The sequence below is a fragment of the Protomyctophum parallelum genome (assembly GCF_964188405.1).
Source record: "Protomyctophum parallelum genome assembly, chromosome: 2".
Lineage (NCBI taxonomy): Eukaryota > Metazoa > Chordata > Actinopteri > Myctophiformes > Myctophidae > Protomyctophum > Protomyctophum parallelum.
Genome location: NC_139699.1, coordinates 22,120,686 through 22,138,857, shown reverse-complemented (window position 1 = coordinate 22,138,857; position 18,172 = coordinate 22,120,686). Strand labels below are relative to the sequence as shown.

Here is an 18,172-nt window from a genome sequence, read left to right as displayed (position 1 = left end):
ACGACACCATAAAGCATTACACTTGTTTACAATATTATGGGTCCATGTTCAATTCATCATAACATTTAGAGACAAATACAAATATGATACACTTCTATATAGCCAAAAACAGGAAATCATCATAGAGGAAGTAAAAAGGGGGAAAAAACGTATAGGCCTACCCTACAGTGAGGGGAAAAAGGGGTGGGTGGGGGAATCAGATTTTACAGGGGCCAGTTTCGAATTGCAGCTGTCCTTAGGTGGCCTTTGAGAGCGGTTTTGAAGGAGTCAAGGAGTCAAGTCATTTTTATAGGCCTATCATTTTTATCCCACGATTTTGCACCCCATTTTTTTCACAGAGTGTCAATTATCTAATGTAATCCTGCCTGGGCATGAGGAGTCCAAGCCGCTTCTTTTCACCTGACAGGGGAGAGTTTCCCCAGCCGGATGTAGCTTGTGGAAGGAACACATTTGGCCAGGGGGAGGCAGTTTAGAGACCAGGATTACTGCATGTTTTTTTTGTGAGGGGTAATTACCTACCCTATAGGGGACACGAGGAGAACATGCAAACTCCACACAGAAAGGCCCTTTCGCCAACCCTGCCTCGGGTATATGGGCACTTATGACACGGAGGAGGGAACATGCCCACAGCGTCCCCAGCGGGAATCGAACCAGGACCTTCTAGCTGTGAGGCGACAGCACTACTGACTGTGCCACCATGCCCCCTCGGTGGATCTGTCAGATCCGTGATATTCGCTGCGTTCTCGCAGTGACATTTTCAGATCCGCGGAACGTCAGAGAAATTGCATTTCCATACATGAAATGAATGGAGTCAGACTGGATTGGTTACGAGACTACAGCGTTGACGAAAGAAAGCTGATCGCCATGACGCCATCTGCAGTCATCTGCAGTCTATTGCAGTCTTTTCCCTTTGGGCTTGACTGACCCCGGTCCATCTTATAGCTGCTTGCAGCTATATTTTTTTATTGTTGTTGCTGTTGTTGTCTCGTCATTTTCATACAGTATATTCCAAGAACAACAGCAACTATATGCATAGGCTATAGCCTTTAAGTTATAGGCTAATATGGACACACATGTTTAGTCATGTTTTGCTTTGGCTTTCACGTTCAATCACGCAATGCTATATAATAGTAGCCATCACCTGTATACTTTTGGAATAGTATAGAGATAAAACCAATAAAAAGGTTTTTGGATCACTTTTCTTTTTTCTTTTTCTTTATATGGATTTTGGTCTAATCATATTCAACAAATCAAAGTCCTGTCAAAGTAATGTAGCCTGTAGGCCTATAACTAAAACTAAAAGTGATATCTTTAGCAATGAATCATGACAATTTATTTTGTCGATTAGTTGGATAAAACCTGTGAACAATAATTGTAAAGAAGGTATTTTTTTCTTTATATTTTTTGTAAAACAGACTTTAGGCTACTTGAAATTTGTCTGTTATGTGTAACGCAAGCAAATGCAGTGTTTTTGGTAATATTTTATGGTTAAATAATAATAATACAAATATAATCTTGCTATCAAATGTGATCATCATCATTGCGCCCAGCTGTTGCTTGACAACCGAACCAACCCGCCAATCACAGCGCTAATGTACCTGCTGGACCATGGGATGGTGGTATAGACTCCAGCAAGAAAAGACTCCAGAAGGGAGGAGGGACTGGTGGTCAGTGTTGCCATGTCTGCTCATTATAAGCGACTTTTGGCTTGTTTTTCTGCGTGTAAATATGGGTAGTTAACAGTCTTTTAGCCTCGATACCCAGGCTTTCATTTCGTCTGCGCGAAAGATGAAAGCCTGGAAAAAGCCGTGGGCTGAACCAGTCTAAAAGTGGGAGTCAACCCTTCCGCGTAGGCGTCGCTCTAAATGATGTGACGTAGCGCTGCACTAGGGGGAGAGGAGGGGCCGGGGGTGACGGACAGATCGATGAGATCCAATCAGGGTGCACGCTTTTCTGAGACGCGACCCTCCCATCTAGGCCAGAAATGTCTCTGCTTAGGTCAGGCTAACAGTCTTTGTATTGAGTTGTGCTTGAAATGCACTGTAATTCTGCAAACTGTTAATAAATACTTCAATCAATCAATCAATCAATCAATCAATCAATCAATCAATCAATCAATCAATCAATCAATCAATCAATCAATGTTTTCATAGACCCTGTATGCTCATTTATCTCGACTCACAATACATGGCAACACTGCTGGTGGCGGTGACGTCATAGTGGAGTGTTGTGGCGCTGGAGAGAGAGGGCGACTGTACCTTTAAGTCAAAACGAAACAAGCAATTTTTAGCCATCATCAGTCTCTCCCTCTCCACCACACACACACACACACACATCTAGTTTTATTTGGCTCACACAATGAATGTATTCAATATGATATGTCTACAACTATTACTCATGATGTGCTGTCTACGGAATAGCAGAGGTGAGTTTTTGTCACTGATGAACAGCGGGTAAAAATGGAAAGTGTTTATTGATAGCTAGTATAATATAGCTCCCCTGGTGAGCTAATCGGATCTAGGAGGAATATATCCCAAGCAGTGTTGTGGTCGGTCGGTGGTGACTGACTGACTGACTGACTGGGGGTGAATGCAACTGCTATTGCTAACAACACCAACCTTATCTGCACCGCTGCTTCTCCACTATACAGACATCCTATGAAAGAGAAGATTGGCTAAATAAATACATAAACACTCAAGTCATTTTCAGGCAGCCCTCCCTCCATGGGGGTTAGTTTGATAGCAGCCCTGAATTCAAGCTGCTTTGACTAGCTATAGACAGTTTGCGTTGCGATGAACAATGTATGGGTCTTCAGTTTAACGCCAGGAACCCTAACCGTCACCACCAGGCGTTACATCTGGGCTAAAACCTGGCCGAATTCTGCCATTCTCTCACCCGTCGCTTAATTTGCTTTGTTGTAGCCGTTATCATCATCTGCATAAATCAGAGATTGTAAAACTAAACTTAAACGACATTGTAATGTTGTTCATTATTTATTCCTGTAAGTTGGCTAGCTGGATGGATGGTGGGTGGGCTGTGGTGCTGCTGCTGCATTTAAACAGTTGTTGTCAGTCAGCCTTTTCTCATAGACATATGTGTATATATATATATATATATATATATATATATATATATATATATATATATATATATATATATAAGTGTAAGTCGAATTTATACTGTAGCCTACCATTCCCCTGTCATAATGGTACTGGGCTGTAGACAAGTCTGTACAGAAACAAAAGTTTACAAGAGACCATGATTGACGCCACCGATACCAGTGGTGTTACTGTGTTGTTGTTACTGACTGACTGACTGCATGGAAGGGAAGGGTCCTATAGCTGCCAGAGGGTGAATGCCAAAAGCTGCATTAGCATACTTTAACTTGTCTGTACACTTTACATACTTTTAGTTTTGAGTTCCTAATAATTTCAATTCATTGTGCTGCTGTTAATACGTCGGTTCATTCGTTTTTTCTTTTCTTTTTTCGGTTCATTCCGTTTTTTTTGTTTTTGCCAGATACATTTGCCCATTCATTGACTTAGAATTATACTACTCCATGTTTTTAAATGGTATCATCATAGTCAACTTTTTGTGGAACCACAATACAGAGCCATAGCGTTCAGATTAAATTATATAGTTTAGTATTATGTTCTGCTCTTTTCCCACTTTGTATTTTGTTCAGTGATGACAGGAGTTCCTGCCCTGGTGACGGTTTTCTTGTTGTAATTGCAGGCTAGTACACTTGACATAATGTGTGGATTGACAAAACATGATCAGTAAATCCACCACTTCTGCACTGCATGTGTCGCTGAATCATGCAAAGGTTCTTCTATCATCAACAATGTTTTATTCCTGATACCTTTTCATCTTGTGGAATCTTGGTTTTATGGGCGTGGTATGCAGATATAAGGTCATTCGGGAACACCTTATTTCAGCAACACATTGATCTTCAATATGAAGTCCTAACTGTTGGGATTACACTTTGTCATGACTTTGTCATGACACTCGGTGGTCATTGCACGGGGCAGTCACTGACATGGTTTACTGGACTATATTGAGCATTGGCCCTGTTTGTTTTTCCTGTGTAGACAATAGAGCACTATTCTATCTGTTGACAACAAAATGCATACAAGAGCATGCCTTGCTAGCAGCATATTTGGGACTATCGGTGATGTAAATAGTAAATACCTTTTCAATGTACTGTAATGGGCCTGGGTCCCGGGACCCAGGGGTGGTCGTTTAGATTGGTCACATGGACATTGTATGAGTCCCTCGCTTCAACGATGTTAGGAGTCATATTTTGTCTTTTTTTGTTGTCTTTTATTTTTTGTCTTTTATTTATTTTTTTACAAATTGCAGCACTTAACTCCCATTTCATCTAGTATGGTTATAAAATGGTTATATTCATACATAAAATATATCTGAAAGAAATAAACACAATTCCAAGTCTTTTAAAGAGTTATGCAAACAACAATGCAAAGTTGCAAACATAAAGTAAATTAAATAGCACCAAATTACAGTAAAGTGCTGAGTACAGTAGTGCACTCAAAAAAGTAAAACAATCGCCTTGTAAGTACGACTATTAAAAAAAGGTATATTAGCTTAATAAAATCTGTGAATATCACTTATGGGATCCTTTTAGTTGGATATACAATAATTATTGAGTAAAAATCCAACTGTTATTTGTGAGTTAAATGTACATCTATTGTTTTAGTTAATTTCATGAAAATAAATGAGTATATGCCAAACTGGTAATATTGGTCAAATATATATACAAGTCTCAGTAAGTTTCCATCATAATATTTGAGAATGGAGTAATCATACAGATCAGTTTGAAGAAATGTAATTATTACTCATTCCTACCCAATATTATTAGTAGATACGGTATCTACTAATAATATTGGGTTGAAATGATCTAAGATACCCATTAGACACGCCTACCTGCCTCTTATTGGCCAGAGTTCATAACAGCGATGAAAGCCGGACCGATACGAGTCATCCCGAGTGGCAGGCTGGCAGCCATTACAAAATTTACAGCAGAAGCAGCAGCTGAGCCGCGCCACGCAAGTGAAGTTACAAGAGAAGTTCTCCTTCATGGTAAGTAGCCAGCTATCAAATGTTAATTAAATGTTGACCGTGTCTTCATACTTTTTTTTTGGACCGGACTAAAGCCATGGTTTACATGACGCTCGTATAGGGCTAGCAAAACTAACAACTGTCAAGACTAAAGAGTGCATGCTAATTTTCATTCAGCCCCACCATAACGTAACGCCTGTGGTCGTCGACACTATACACATAAACTACACATGTTTCAGCCATGTACATATACACAATATCATGTTAAAATGCATAGAATAGCCTACACATTATTTGCGAGGGAAAGTTCGCGCCGAACGGGAAGGGCTCAGGGCTGCATGGTAATTGTAGTTCATTTGACTTACGATTGTATGTATGGCTCACTGAAAGAACTATCAAAATGGCCGCTATAAACGCGGGCTTATTTATTATGTTGAATTCTATGCTGTAATACTAAACTAAACATGCTTCATCTATACAGTAAACGTTAGACGATAAGCTTGTTGTTTTGCGGTGCCTGCGTGCGGTTCATGTTTTACGTAGACCAGCAGTATAGGCTATAGGCTTGAGCTTTTAGAAATATTACTTTTGCTAAGGGGGACATAGACCAACAGGGGAGCCCACGACGGGACGGACGGCCGCGACCGGGCGTCGCTTAACGGGGGAGGATCATGAAGAAGTGACGCTGAGGAAGCGACGCCATGGGCCGTCGGAGCCCCCCCTAACCGACCGCAATAGGCGGAACGGGCTGGCGGGGCTGCGATATTAAACATTTTTCAGGGAGAACTCTTGGGGCCTCTACGCAGCTGCGTAGTTTGCGGTAGAATGCGGTGAATAAATCTGCAGGCAGGGTCAGACAGTGCAATTACATGTGGACATTGTCATCCAACACAATCATTGGAATTATAAACTGCATGTAACGAAATGCATTTAGATCAGTGCTAAATGTCTGTTAGCAAAAGTAATCATTCTAAAAACTCAAGCCTGCTTGTGAGCTTGTAGATGAGCTATATTTCCACATTTATGTTTTTAAAGTATACGGTGTAAAGTATACAGTTTAATGTTGGTTAATGTTTGTTTTGTAGACTGTTGAATAAATCACTGCAGCCAAGAGCCAACATCAGACAGAGTGGACATTGTCAACTATAGCCTGTAAGTCCAGTATCATTAAGGCATTTTATGTACTAGCCTACTACTAGCCAACTTCTTATGCTGCAATCACACTGGCAGATGCAAAAGATACAAAGCTACAAACATTGGCTGTATCTTCATGTCGCTCACTTCCATTACAAAATAATAGTAGACTAGACTGTATCTTTGCATCTGTCCGTGTGACTGTGATCGCAAGATTAGGTATTTGACTATTTATGGACTAAAGTCCTGTATAAAAATGTATGTTGCTTTGTCTGATCATGTGCATGTCTGCATATTTGTCTGTAGACTCTGTAGGCATCAATGTCTGGCTCCTTCTCTGTTTGATTCTCCTTCCCTGCTGCTGCCAACAATAAAGCCTCACCACTGCTTGACCTGGGTTCCAGGAGGTAACAACCGTAAAAAACACACACAATGTATTCATAATTTCATATATACATCGTTGCTGTTGGGCAGAAACCTCATATCTCCATATTTCAACGTTTGATGTTTTGTCACCAATACTACAGTGTCTGCACAAAAGTAACAATAAATAGCCGGTCTACAAGCTCACAGCATGTCTCATTGCGTTGTGTGCATGCTTGTAAATCTGCTATTTCAGCTTTTGGGGGGTTTTAAACTATTAGTCTTTCTGTTGCATTTATAAATATTGAATCAATGAAAAGTATTGACAAGAGCTAAGGATTGAACAGTGTGCCTGATGGGAAATTAACAGGGTTTCATTTTTGTGTATTTAGTCTTATTTTCTACTGTCCATGTCTTCCAGCTACACCTCAACTCTTTGTCTCCCGGTATGCTGTCCTCTCTGCCTCCCGGTGGCTGTCCCCCAGGGCCAGGCATCTAGACTCATACAGACAGCAATTGAACAGTCTGGACAAACAAGTGACTGGATACCTTACTGGTAGGACACTGTTTAATAATTGTTTTACAACCTTTCTATACAGTTATTCAACTATATTCCTGAAACATTGTGTTGCAGATAGTATTCATTTACCACTGCGTTGTCTGCTCGCTTAAAGTAGCAATAAATAGCCGATCTACAAGCTCACAGCATGTCTCATTGTGATGCGTTGTGTGCATGCTTGTAAATCTGCAATTTCAGCTTTTTGGGGGTTTTAAACTATTAGTCTTTGTGGCATTTATAAATATTGAATCAATGCAAAGTATTGACAAGAGCTAAGGATTGAACAGTGTGCCTGATGGGAAATTAACAGGGTTTCATTTTTGTGTATTTAGTCTTATTTTCTACTGTCCATGTCTTCCAGCTACACCTCAACTCTTTGTCTCCCGGTATGCTGTCCTCTTTGCCTCCCGGTGGCTGTCCCCCAGGCATCTAGACTCATACAGACAGCAATTCAACAGTCTGGACAAACAAGTGACTGGATACCTTACTGGCAGGACACTGTTTAATAATTGTTTTACAACCTTTCTATACAGTTATTCAACTATATTCCTGAAACATTGTGTTGCAGATATTATTCATTTACCACTGCGTTGTCTGCTCGCTGCCTTATATGAACACAGCTGCTTCAATAATTCTTCCCTGTGTAATATTTTGATCCTTGAGGAGGATAATTAAAATGTTGAATCATTGAGATTTTACAGTTGGGACTCAGTAGATGTAGTTTATCAGTGATATGGATTTGAGTGGTGCCTGACGGCTCCAACTGCTATGTCCATATGTATGTCCTGATGAGTACGAATTGGGGTTGATTGGGCTGATTCAGGTCACACACACAGCAGCCATAGTACAGTGTACAGTACGAGTTATACTGTAGAGTATGAGTTGTACAGTACAGTACGATGCATATAGTTGCATCGCTCAGTTCACACAGGTGTGATTTTTATAGATTAGTTGGTATGACAAATATTAGTCAAACTCATTTTTGAAAGAAACATTACATCAGTCTGTTGGTTCCCTGTTAACACCTAGTGTATCTCTTCTAGATGAGCGTCAAGGATGTAAAGGAGAGATGGCTGGCCTTGTTTGATGCTTCACAAGTGAGTAAATTGGATTCTTGTAGCAGGGTTCAACAGAAATGACATCCTGCATGTGACACACATTTACATTGTATTTAACCAATTGTACCCATTCCTGGAGCAACAGTGGTGGAAAATGGATGTACAAGATCACAATGTGTTTTGTTTTTCTCCCTTCCCCTCATCTGTTTTTCAGGTCAGCGCAGAGTTCAAGTTGATCACTACAATGAAGCTTGAGCCGAAATTCATGGAGATGTTGGACCTCCACACACCTAAACTGGACCTCTACACACCTAAACTGGACCTCTACACACCTAAACTGGACCTCTACACACCTAAACTGCTGTCCATGTTCCAATCTAAGAGAGGTGCTGTAGGAGAGCCACATCGGGCAAAGAAGAGTGCTCTGCTTCAGGTAATAAACCATTTAGACCTGAGGATGATTCTTAAAAACGGCTTCTAAATCAGAAAATAGCAGATATGCAAGCTCACATTGCATCTCACTGAAGTCTGTGAACTTGCAGATCTTCTATTCTCGGTATTCATTCACTTTAAAAAGCTAGAACAAAGTTTGTGTTGTAATTTCCTTGACATGTTGTAACTTCACATGCGGGTGAGAAATGTTCCTCATTGACTTCCACTGTAGTATCTTGCCTGTAACGCAAACCTGTCAAATGTCCTAGATCAGTCCCATTAAGTTAATTACGATCACTTACTTTAGATACTAATGTATCCTAAACAGTCATCACTATGTCTCTGTCCTGTCCATTCCCTGATAGACGAAATGCATGTCTTAATAGTCTTGTCAGTACTAAACCCCTCTTATTCCTAAACTTCTTTGCTTTTTTACTATTTTGAAAAACATTTTTGTTCATTTAGATTGGCTAGTTGACCAATTTTGTTTTTCAAAAGAGTAAAAAAGGCAAAGAAGTTTCGGGATAATGTGTTTAGCACTGGTGGAAATGGGGCCCTAAATGCTAAAACTGTGTGCAGACAATTGAAACGGTAGACTTTAAAGTTGGTAAACAAAAGCCCAGCTTGAATGTGCAAAGTAATGCATTGTATTAAGGATAAAACTTTGTCTGCAGAGTGGAAACCCCATACAGCTAACCAGAGGAATCGTGATCAAGTGCCTCATCGACCATCTGGGAGAAGAGCCTGGTGCCCTGATCAAGGACGTTGAAGTTAGTAAAATAAAGTATTTAACAATTTGTAGTTTTAACTAATGTCATCATCATGGCTAATTGTGAGACAATATCTCAAACGTGCCAAGAACGGCAGAGTGAGGAGCTTGTTTTGTGAGAAAGTGTCCAGAGAATCAGGTTGTGAGATGGCATGTCTAGTGCTACTGCAGTTCAGACATGTGTTCCTACATACTAAGTAAGGTCACGATACACTCAGGTCTGCACAGCATAGACGGCAGCATGTCTTAATTATGGAAGCATGTTGTACAGCAAAAATAGCAGATCTACAAGGTCACAAATTGGCAATAGAATACATGTTTACAAGCTTCTTCCATGAACATGAATGGTCTCAATCTGGCCTCAATCTGTGATTTCTTCAACTGGTTGGCAGCAAACGTTTTCAATTGCAAACTCAAGACACTGACGGAGGTCCCACCCAGAGCAGGGAATTGTGCAACAGTAGTAACTGTTTAGAATGATAATACCGTGAACATCATCATTACGTTTTCATTCATGAGATTCTATTTTTACAATGTGTGCAGGATGCTGGTGTCGATGTAGAAGAGGAGTTGTCGGGGGAACTGATGACTATCTACAGTCTGCAAACTCAATCACCAGCTGCTGATGTAGGTATTGTTATTGAGGGCATCCCTGTCCTCAACAACCTCGGCGATATTAGCAGAGCCTGCTGCTATCTCCTGGGACTGACCTACGTGTTTGACTTGAAGTACCCCAAGAAGTTCAAATACATCTTGGAGGTTTTTCAAAAGGTACTGCTTGGACTAGACCCTCAACAGCTTACACCCAAAGTGCAGACACTGAAAAACTGTCTGCTTGGCTAGTGTCCTGACTGACAACTTCAGTTTGAATGTTTTCAGTGGAAACAGATTAGTAGGGAACCACATCACATACGACACTGACTGATACTGCACTGTTCAAAAGGAAAGCCTATTGTATAAAGCATACAGCAGCATGTCAGATCTGTGCGTCTGACAGACTTGTTTTGAAGTGGAGGTGCTTATGTGTACACAGTGCATATAGCCAATTAGAATGTATTAATCTGTACAAACCTCACCGATAGACAGTAAACGTTATTTTTATTTTTTCTATATTAAGAAATTCTTCCCCATTTGACCTTCCTGCTTTTTCTTTTTTTTTCTTATACAGTAATGGGTTATTGATTGCTCCAAGCACATCAAATTGTGTGTGTGTGGTATAGATAATCAAATTGTGTTTTCAGGTGTGTGCGCATGTTTGTAGATCGGCTAATTTGGGTGCTAGACACCGGCATGCAGGCAAATTAATTAACCTAAACCTAAAATGTTTATGTCAAGTATAGTGTGACGTGTGTGTGTGTGTGTGTGTGTGTGTGTGTGTGTGTGTGTGTGTGGGGGGGGGGGGGGGGTAGACAATCAAATTGTGTGTGTGCGTGCGCGACTGCGCGTGTGTGTATACGGTATAGTTTCGGTGGGACACCGGCAGGTAATTCATTAAACCCAGCCTTGACTAAAAAAAAAAGTCAAATGACCATCCTATCATGTTTGTCCTCTCAACTATAGTGTGCGTGGACTTTTGTTTTGTTTTATTTACCTGCCATAGTAGGAAATGTTTAATGTTCTTAAAATGTATTTGCTGACATTGTAATTTGCACATTGTTTCGTGTGGCCAGACTGTTTCCTCCCATACAGTATGTGAATGTTTAATACTTGAATGTTCACTTTGGTCAATTAAAAACGTACTTATCTGTATAATTGCATTGTGTATTCTCTTTGACAAAGGTAAATACAGAATTCCTTTTTGATTAAAATACTATGAGTTGAATACAGTTAAAATATTGAGTAAATGTAACGCATATATTTTATTAAATCATACACTCGTATATAGTTAAATCAACCTATCAATTTCAATCCCATATACTCAAATTTATATGTAATTTTAACCTAGGTTTTCTAATGCATATTAAGTTTATCTACTCAATTATTGTCATTTCAAGGTGCTAATGCATATTAAGTTTATCTACTCAATTATTGTCATTTCAAGGTGCTAATGCATATTAATTTTATCTACTCAATAATTGTCATTTCAACCTGCTTTAATATATTACTTGCACTTACTTAATTTTTAAGGTAGATTTTACTTGATTTCATAGCAGTCAAGTTTACTCGATAATTAAGGGTGTAAAAATGATTCACCAATATATTTGGGTAGATAGTAGTTTCTGTTTTCTGAGTGTGCGTCCATGGGTCCCCCAGAAAGGTCCACGGATGGGTCCATTATCAATAATCTGCGTTTTGGGATGCAAAATGCACCCCATTAGCACCACTGGACTACAGTAAACTATATATCTTTTATCAGCAGTTTTGCATTTGGTCTTCACAGAGTAACTGGAAGATATATTTTATATGTTTAAGATATGTTTTGTTTGTAGTTATGACTGAACAAAATCGTTCTTTTTTGCCATCTCTTCATAAACAAAACAACTTCTATTGCCAGTTTAACCTACCTACACTGGGTAAACTGCAATTAACCTTCAGAATAGAGTAATTATATTCTAGTGTCATGATAGGCTGACGGCAGTAGGCCATTTCTCTTCTTGCAGTAATGTGCGTTGCTCTATGAATTCAGAGTGACAGGGCCATCCTTTTTTTCATACGAGGCATTTTATGCTTTATTAGCTGAGTGTATGGATAGGAAACCAAGGGCACCATGAGTGACAGAGTCAGAGTCTAACTCGGGTCCTCCTTGCGGTCATAAGGAGCACACGGTCTGTGCCCTTTTTCCTCTAACCTACATTTCCATCATCATGATATATGTCTGCGATTACAGGAAGTAGGTGATATGGCATGTGCATTGCATTGTGCAACACATTTTCTCACTTGAGGCGGATGCTGTACTGGCTATGAATTAGACTGCAGTGTACGTTGTAGACTTTCTGCCAGTGCGGTGGGACTTAGCACTGATTGAATTGGGTTGTTAGAGCAGTTATTTTTGATTGCCTTATTAATATTATTATTTATACTTTACTGTATATGTATTTCATATGTAAGGTATAATGTATGGCTGAGTGGTCATTGTTTATATAGATAAATCACCGACAGGCTGATTCCATATATGTGTCGCGCTGGCCGGCGTCTGTCCAGCTGCAGCACTGTCGGAAAACAAGGAAGTGAGTTGATCAAATATAATCCATTTTTGCTGCTTCGTCTATTTCACGCTCAAATGTTTTTGAAAACATGTGTGTGTTTGTTTACATGGCTGTCATGTTGGAAACGGCAGTAAATAAAGCAGCAGGTGCTCCGATGGTTTGATTACTTATAGAGTAGAGCGGTCTGTCAAGAAATAACACACAGCTGAATTCAGTGATTGACCAATCAGAATCAAGCATTCAACCAAGCCATGTAATATAATGTATTATTAGCTTTTGAAGTGGACTAACAGCCACTAGCTCATAACTCATGTTTAATGGTTTGGTTGCCTTTGTCTTTGGTATTACGGAAATCCAGCAAAGTCTCAGGAATGTTGAATAATACAGTACTTAAGTCGAACAACATTTATTTTGTGTGACTGTGAAGCACACCTCTTATTTCATTTCAAAATGCCAGAGATAGGAGGAGTTATATATCCAATTCTTCCATTATATAATATTGGTGTCGAATGCTTTTCAAATCATTATGATTTGACTTATACCGGTAATGACATTTGTGCGAGTCAGTTCAAATTGCTATAACCACAGAAAATCAAATATAAATGTAACACACCACAGGTAATTATTTGGTAATTATTTCATTCTAAAACTTGCGGCAAAAACGTCCGTTTATCTTAGAATGAGGAATGAAGGAATTCCAAAATTGGCAAACAAATAGGATCTATTTTTGCATCGCCACATTTCTTTGGTATAGACCAGTGGTTTTCAACCCTTCTCACATCAAGGCCCGTTTAGTCTGCATTTTTTGAGCCACGGACCACCATGTGATGAGATTTAGCCTCTCACACCCACAACTAAAGTATTGTTCTGTTTTCGTTGCATAAGATCTTGTATAGTATACAAATCCATGCTTTTGGCAAACATTGATCAAAATAAGAATTCTTTACATTCTCTGATTGTGTAGAATTCTTGTAAATGAACTTGAAGTAGTGCAGATGTTTAACAATAATGTTACAACTCTTGAGAGCGTATGTCTGACGAAAGTCAATAGACTTTCCAATAAATCTATTGATAGCTTCCAATAAATCTATTGATTGTGCACAGAGACGAGTGTGCGGAGCCTCCCTTTATTCTTTAAACTCTTGAGAGTGTAAAATGAAACCAAATGGACCCCTTCATTTTACGCTCTCAAGAGTTGAAGAATAGAGATGTGGTTCATTTGGTTACCAACTCCATCATTTAGCCAGACCACTGGTTGAAAACCACTGGTATATAGACAGATGAATCGTCTTCCACTGCCACTTCTACTCCGTCCCCAGCCTAACTACAACAGCAGCACATTATGGAATCAATTGGATCAATCCCATTTTGTCTTCGCCGTTAGCAGGGAGTTTTGTTTGGAGGATAATACTCTGTCAGGTGGCCTGCCACCTGCTGCTCTGTGCTCTCACAGCTAACGATGTCAGTGTTCCACTACGTCTATCAATGATGCACAATATGGAGGAGTGGCATTCTTTCTCCTTCTTCTTCCTCCGAGCAGTGTGACCTAACCTATACAGTAACAAGCTACTAGAAGCTAGCCTTGCAACCCATTGCCATGCATTGCACACTGCATGTTAATGTGAGGTTGAGATGAGTCATGTCCTGTCAGTGGCACACCCGCTTCCTCTGTTCTTGTCCATGATTCCTTCCATGTCAACCTTGATGTCGGGCAGGAACCTCCGTATCTCATTTTATGTTTTGTTTTTTGAGTGGTGCAACCACTCCTATAAGACAGCTATGTGTGTCCCTGGCTGTGTCCCTGCACGGTCCGAGCACGGAAATAGCATATTATCACCATCAAGTGTCACTGTTGCACAGGAGTTGAGGATAAAAAGTGAGGAGGACTGTACATTGTTTTAGGACGCCTAAAGTGATTGGCTGAATTGGAATTGAGGATAAAAAGTGAGAACGCCAAAAGTGATTGGCCTGAATGTGATCATGTATGATGATGATAAGAGCGCCGGTCACTTCACACACACGGGTGTGAAGTGTGTGTGATTGTTTTTCCTCCTGAGCCGAAATGAAAGCCCTGCTTGTCCCTGAGTGTCTCTGTGCAAAAGGAGTGAACATTGCCAATCTAGGTTGTAGATCTGCAAACTCACTATATTGACGACATATAGAGTATAAGAGAGACCTCACACTTAAAGTATGTCAACACATCCCCTGTAGGATGTCTGGCTTGTAGAAAGTATTTTGCTTTTCACAGACTCCAGAAATTAACATGAATAATTCCAGTCTCTCGGAAATTGTCTATTTCGTGGAGAATTTCCTATTTTACGTATAGATGTAAATAGTTATTTCATTACTAGCCTAATAGCCTAATTATCTTTTTAATGTGAAACATGAGGCCATGCTTTGGGAGGTGGAAGGAACAATACAGTCAAATCAACTCATTTTGATTAGGAAATTGAGCCCGATGCACTCAACAGAGTCCTTTTAACCACTTAAACCCCATTAAGGTTGCGTCCCTCAGGGCTCTATACTAGTGTTTTCCTGTTATTGATGGGAAATAAAAGCCTTTGCTGAAAATAGCCAGATCAACAAGCTCACAGCGTTGTGAGCTTGTCGATCTGCTATCGTCCTTGAAAGGGTGTGTTAACCCATTCTGGACGGGGAACCCCTTTTGGTGTTTCAAGCATTGTTATACTTTAGCTATGGAAAAATAGCAGATCTACAAGCTCATAGCGCTCATAGGTCTGCTATTTTTGAAAAATCGTGAAAATGTATCGCAAATCATTGAATATATATTATTTCAGAGTGAACGTTTTTTTAACTAAAATCTTTGCTTCTGGGAGGGGTCCCTGGAACAACATATTTTCAGATGGGGGTCGGCGGCCAATTACATATAGTTTTGGCGGTCCTTGACATGAACATGTTTGAGAACCACTGACAGAGAAACATTGGTTTTTCAGAAAACTGTCAGGATTTAGTAGAATCTGTTCTCAATTGAAAAAAATCTAAGCCTCACCGGCCCAACACAATCTACTCAGCCTTCATCAGAGTCAGCAAATCAAGTCGTTTGCCAGACAGCAACCCCTTGGTTATCCTGTGGATGCCTGGCTGTGTGTGAGCCTGTGATTTGTTTTTACAGCATTTCCAATTCAAACAGACAGATCAAAATTCAACCACATGAATTGACTTAGTTGGTTATTTTTCCAGGTGGCGGATCATGGATCTATGCATGTGTTGATTTTGTCGACTCATACTATGTTCGTCGACTACCTTTTTTTTCACTGACGGAAACTAAATGGAAACTAATCTATGATGACTAAAACTAAGAAGACTACATATATTGACAATTTGTCAATTTCGTCAACTAATAAAAAACTAGACTAAAATGTTAGGCAGGGACTAGTAGACAAGCGATCCAGTATAAGTAAAAGACACAAGTCATTTTACTCTTGGATGCATGCTGAAAATAGCCGATCTACTGTGGCACGTTGTGAGCTTGTAGATCGGCTATTTTCAGCAAGTGTTAAATCAGGCATCGAGGCCCGCCAAAATTAATTTTAGTCGACTAAATCAACTGTAGATTTGACTAAAGTCTTGTGATTAGTCGACTAAAACTAGACTAGTAACACTAAAACATTCCAGGTGTCAGGGGACTAAAAATGTGATTAAAACTAAATTAAAACTATTCAAGAGAAGAGACTATGACTATGACTAAATAAAATCTAAATTTGCTGTAACAACACTGGAGCTATGTGCCGTGTGAGCTTGTAGATCTGCTATTTTCACTAGCTTGGGTCCCGGGCATTGATTGATTGATGAATTTATTAACAGATTGGAGAATTACAGTACATTTCAAGCAAACATCTAATCTCTCTTTCGGGTCACGGCCTAAAAGGTTTAGGAACCACAGCTATAGACATTAGACAGTGCTTGTGAATCCACCAGACATGTTTTAAGATGCATCCCAGAAGTACCGTGCCGTGCAAAGCGTGCTCCACAAAAAAATAAAATCTATGTAGTATCCTGATCTAATTTTTTCACCTGCCGCTCGCAGAAAGAAGCCAAAATAGACGGTGAACACATTTGTCATTTTGACATCATCCACCGACCGGTCATTAAGCTTTAAAAACTCTCATCGCACATCCAAATGTTTCCAGGCCCTTTATAGATACATTCTGTACTCCTGCTCAGACAGACACTGTATGCATGTGCTCTGTGTGTGCAACCCATTCAGTACGGGAAGGGAACACCTTTAGGTGTTTTAAGCATTATGTTATACTTTAGCTATTGGGAAAATAGCAAATCTACAAGCTCACAGTGCGGCACCGAGTGCCGCGCTACGAGCTTGTAGATCTGCTATTTTTTGGGGAAAAACCTGTGAAAATGTGGCGCAAATCTTGAAATAAATATTCTTTCACAGCTAACGTTTCGAACTCAAATCTTTGCTTCTGGGGGGGGGGGGGGGGGGAGTTTAGGGTGTTGTATGCGGTTCTAAATGTATAGCCTAACAACATCCCTAACTACTTAATGCCCTGTGCTCATGATGATGGCTCCCTATTCCAGGTCGGGTCACAATCCTCAAATAACCCTCTCTGCTTCCTTCCTTCTTTCTTTCCTTAATTCCTTCCTTCCTTCCCCCCCTTCTTCCAGTGGATAATAATTGGCCAGATGCCATATACAAGTAGTACACACACACACACACACACACACACACACACACACACACACACACACACACACACACACACACACACACACACACACACACACACACACACACACACTTTATTTTATTTTATTTGTACGAGAAGGGTCATTAAATTAAATGCCACATTTCTTTATATGCGATCCGATAATGACTGCAATCATTCACTGACCCGTGTTGGCCAGCTTGTTGTGTGCCATTAGACCCTTCTTGCAAATGGACTCTAGGATCTAGTTTAGGCAGTACAGGGTGTAGTTTAGGCAGTAAAGGGTGTAAGGCTACAAAGCAAGAAACAGGAGAACATCTTTTTTTTTACGGAGCCAAGATACAGATGATACGATAGACAGTAGACTAACTGGTGCTGCCCGGTACAAACGCAGCCTTCACTGAGCGGGGGGGTGGAGGGTGTCTTCCTTGTGGCACTCACTGTACTGCTCGACAGCAGTCGTTCAGGTAAAGGGTGACTTTCTAGTTTCCCAGATTTGTTCAAGAGAGATACTGGTTCCATGATGTAGGCCAGTGGTTCCCAACCTGTGGGTCGGCCGGGGACCCCAAATGATTCTGGCGCGTACCCAGATTATTTGCGTTAACATTGTTTTTGCCTGCCCTGCACTCAACAGTGGACAAACCCAACAGATAGATCTGCACATTTCTAAAGTTCTAACAATTTAATTACTTTTTAAAACCAAATTGGGTGAATTGCCAAATATTACTGGGATGTAAGAAAGGCGCAGTCTAGCTGAATTATAATCTCACAGCGCTTCGCAGTGCGTATAGTTTGTAGTTTGGCTTTCACTTTCACAAGGGTGCTTGTCAGGGTGGGTTCACATGTGATTATTTTGGGAGGTCGTGGTCTGAAACAGTATGGTAAACCTTGATGTAGGGCCTAGCTGTACTGAAGAAGATGAGACACATGAAACGTACTGTAATGTG

General features: G+C 40.2%; 2 protein-coding genes across 3 annotated transcripts in view; both read left to right on the top strand.

Moving 5' to 3' along the window:
* Positions 1-2,270: 2,270 nt before the first annotated feature.
* The window catches only part of adam10a (ADAM metallopeptidase domain 10a), a 145,841-nt gene continuing 129,939 nt past the window's right edge, over positions 2,271-18,172 (top strand). The window contains exon 1 of the mRNA XM_083759534.1: positions 2,271-2,425. Within this exon, the coding sequence (XP_083615660.1) occupies positions 2,359-2,425 (67 nt within the window). The 5' untranslated portion in view covers positions 2,271-2,358. The remainder of the gene's footprint in view (positions 2,426-18,172) is intronic.
* On the top strand, positions 5,034-10,756 carry LOC310853902 (uncharacterized protein). 2 transcript variants are annotated; one of them, XM_083758373.1, is made up of 9 exons: positions 5,034-5,100; positions 6,165-6,231; positions 6,520-6,620; positions 6,998-7,132; positions 7,497-7,606; positions 8,179-8,232; positions 8,408-8,626; positions 9,300-9,395; positions 9,938-10,756. In XM_083758373.1, exons 6-9 carry the CDS (start codon positions 8,179-8,181, stop codon positions 10,235-10,237), a joined length of 669 nt encoding a protein of 222 aa, XP_083614499.1. In that variant the 5' UTR covers positions 5,034-5,100; positions 6,165-6,231; positions 6,520-6,620; positions 6,998-7,132; positions 7,497-7,606; the 3' UTR covers positions 10,238-10,756. The 2 variants fall into 2 exon arrangements, with proteins under 2 accessions (XP_083614499.1, XP_083614500.1); XM_083758374.1 differs by lacking the exons at positions 5,034-5,100; positions 6,165-6,231; positions 6,520-6,620; positions 6,998-7,132; positions 7,497-7,606 and having other exon boundaries at positions 7,993-8,232.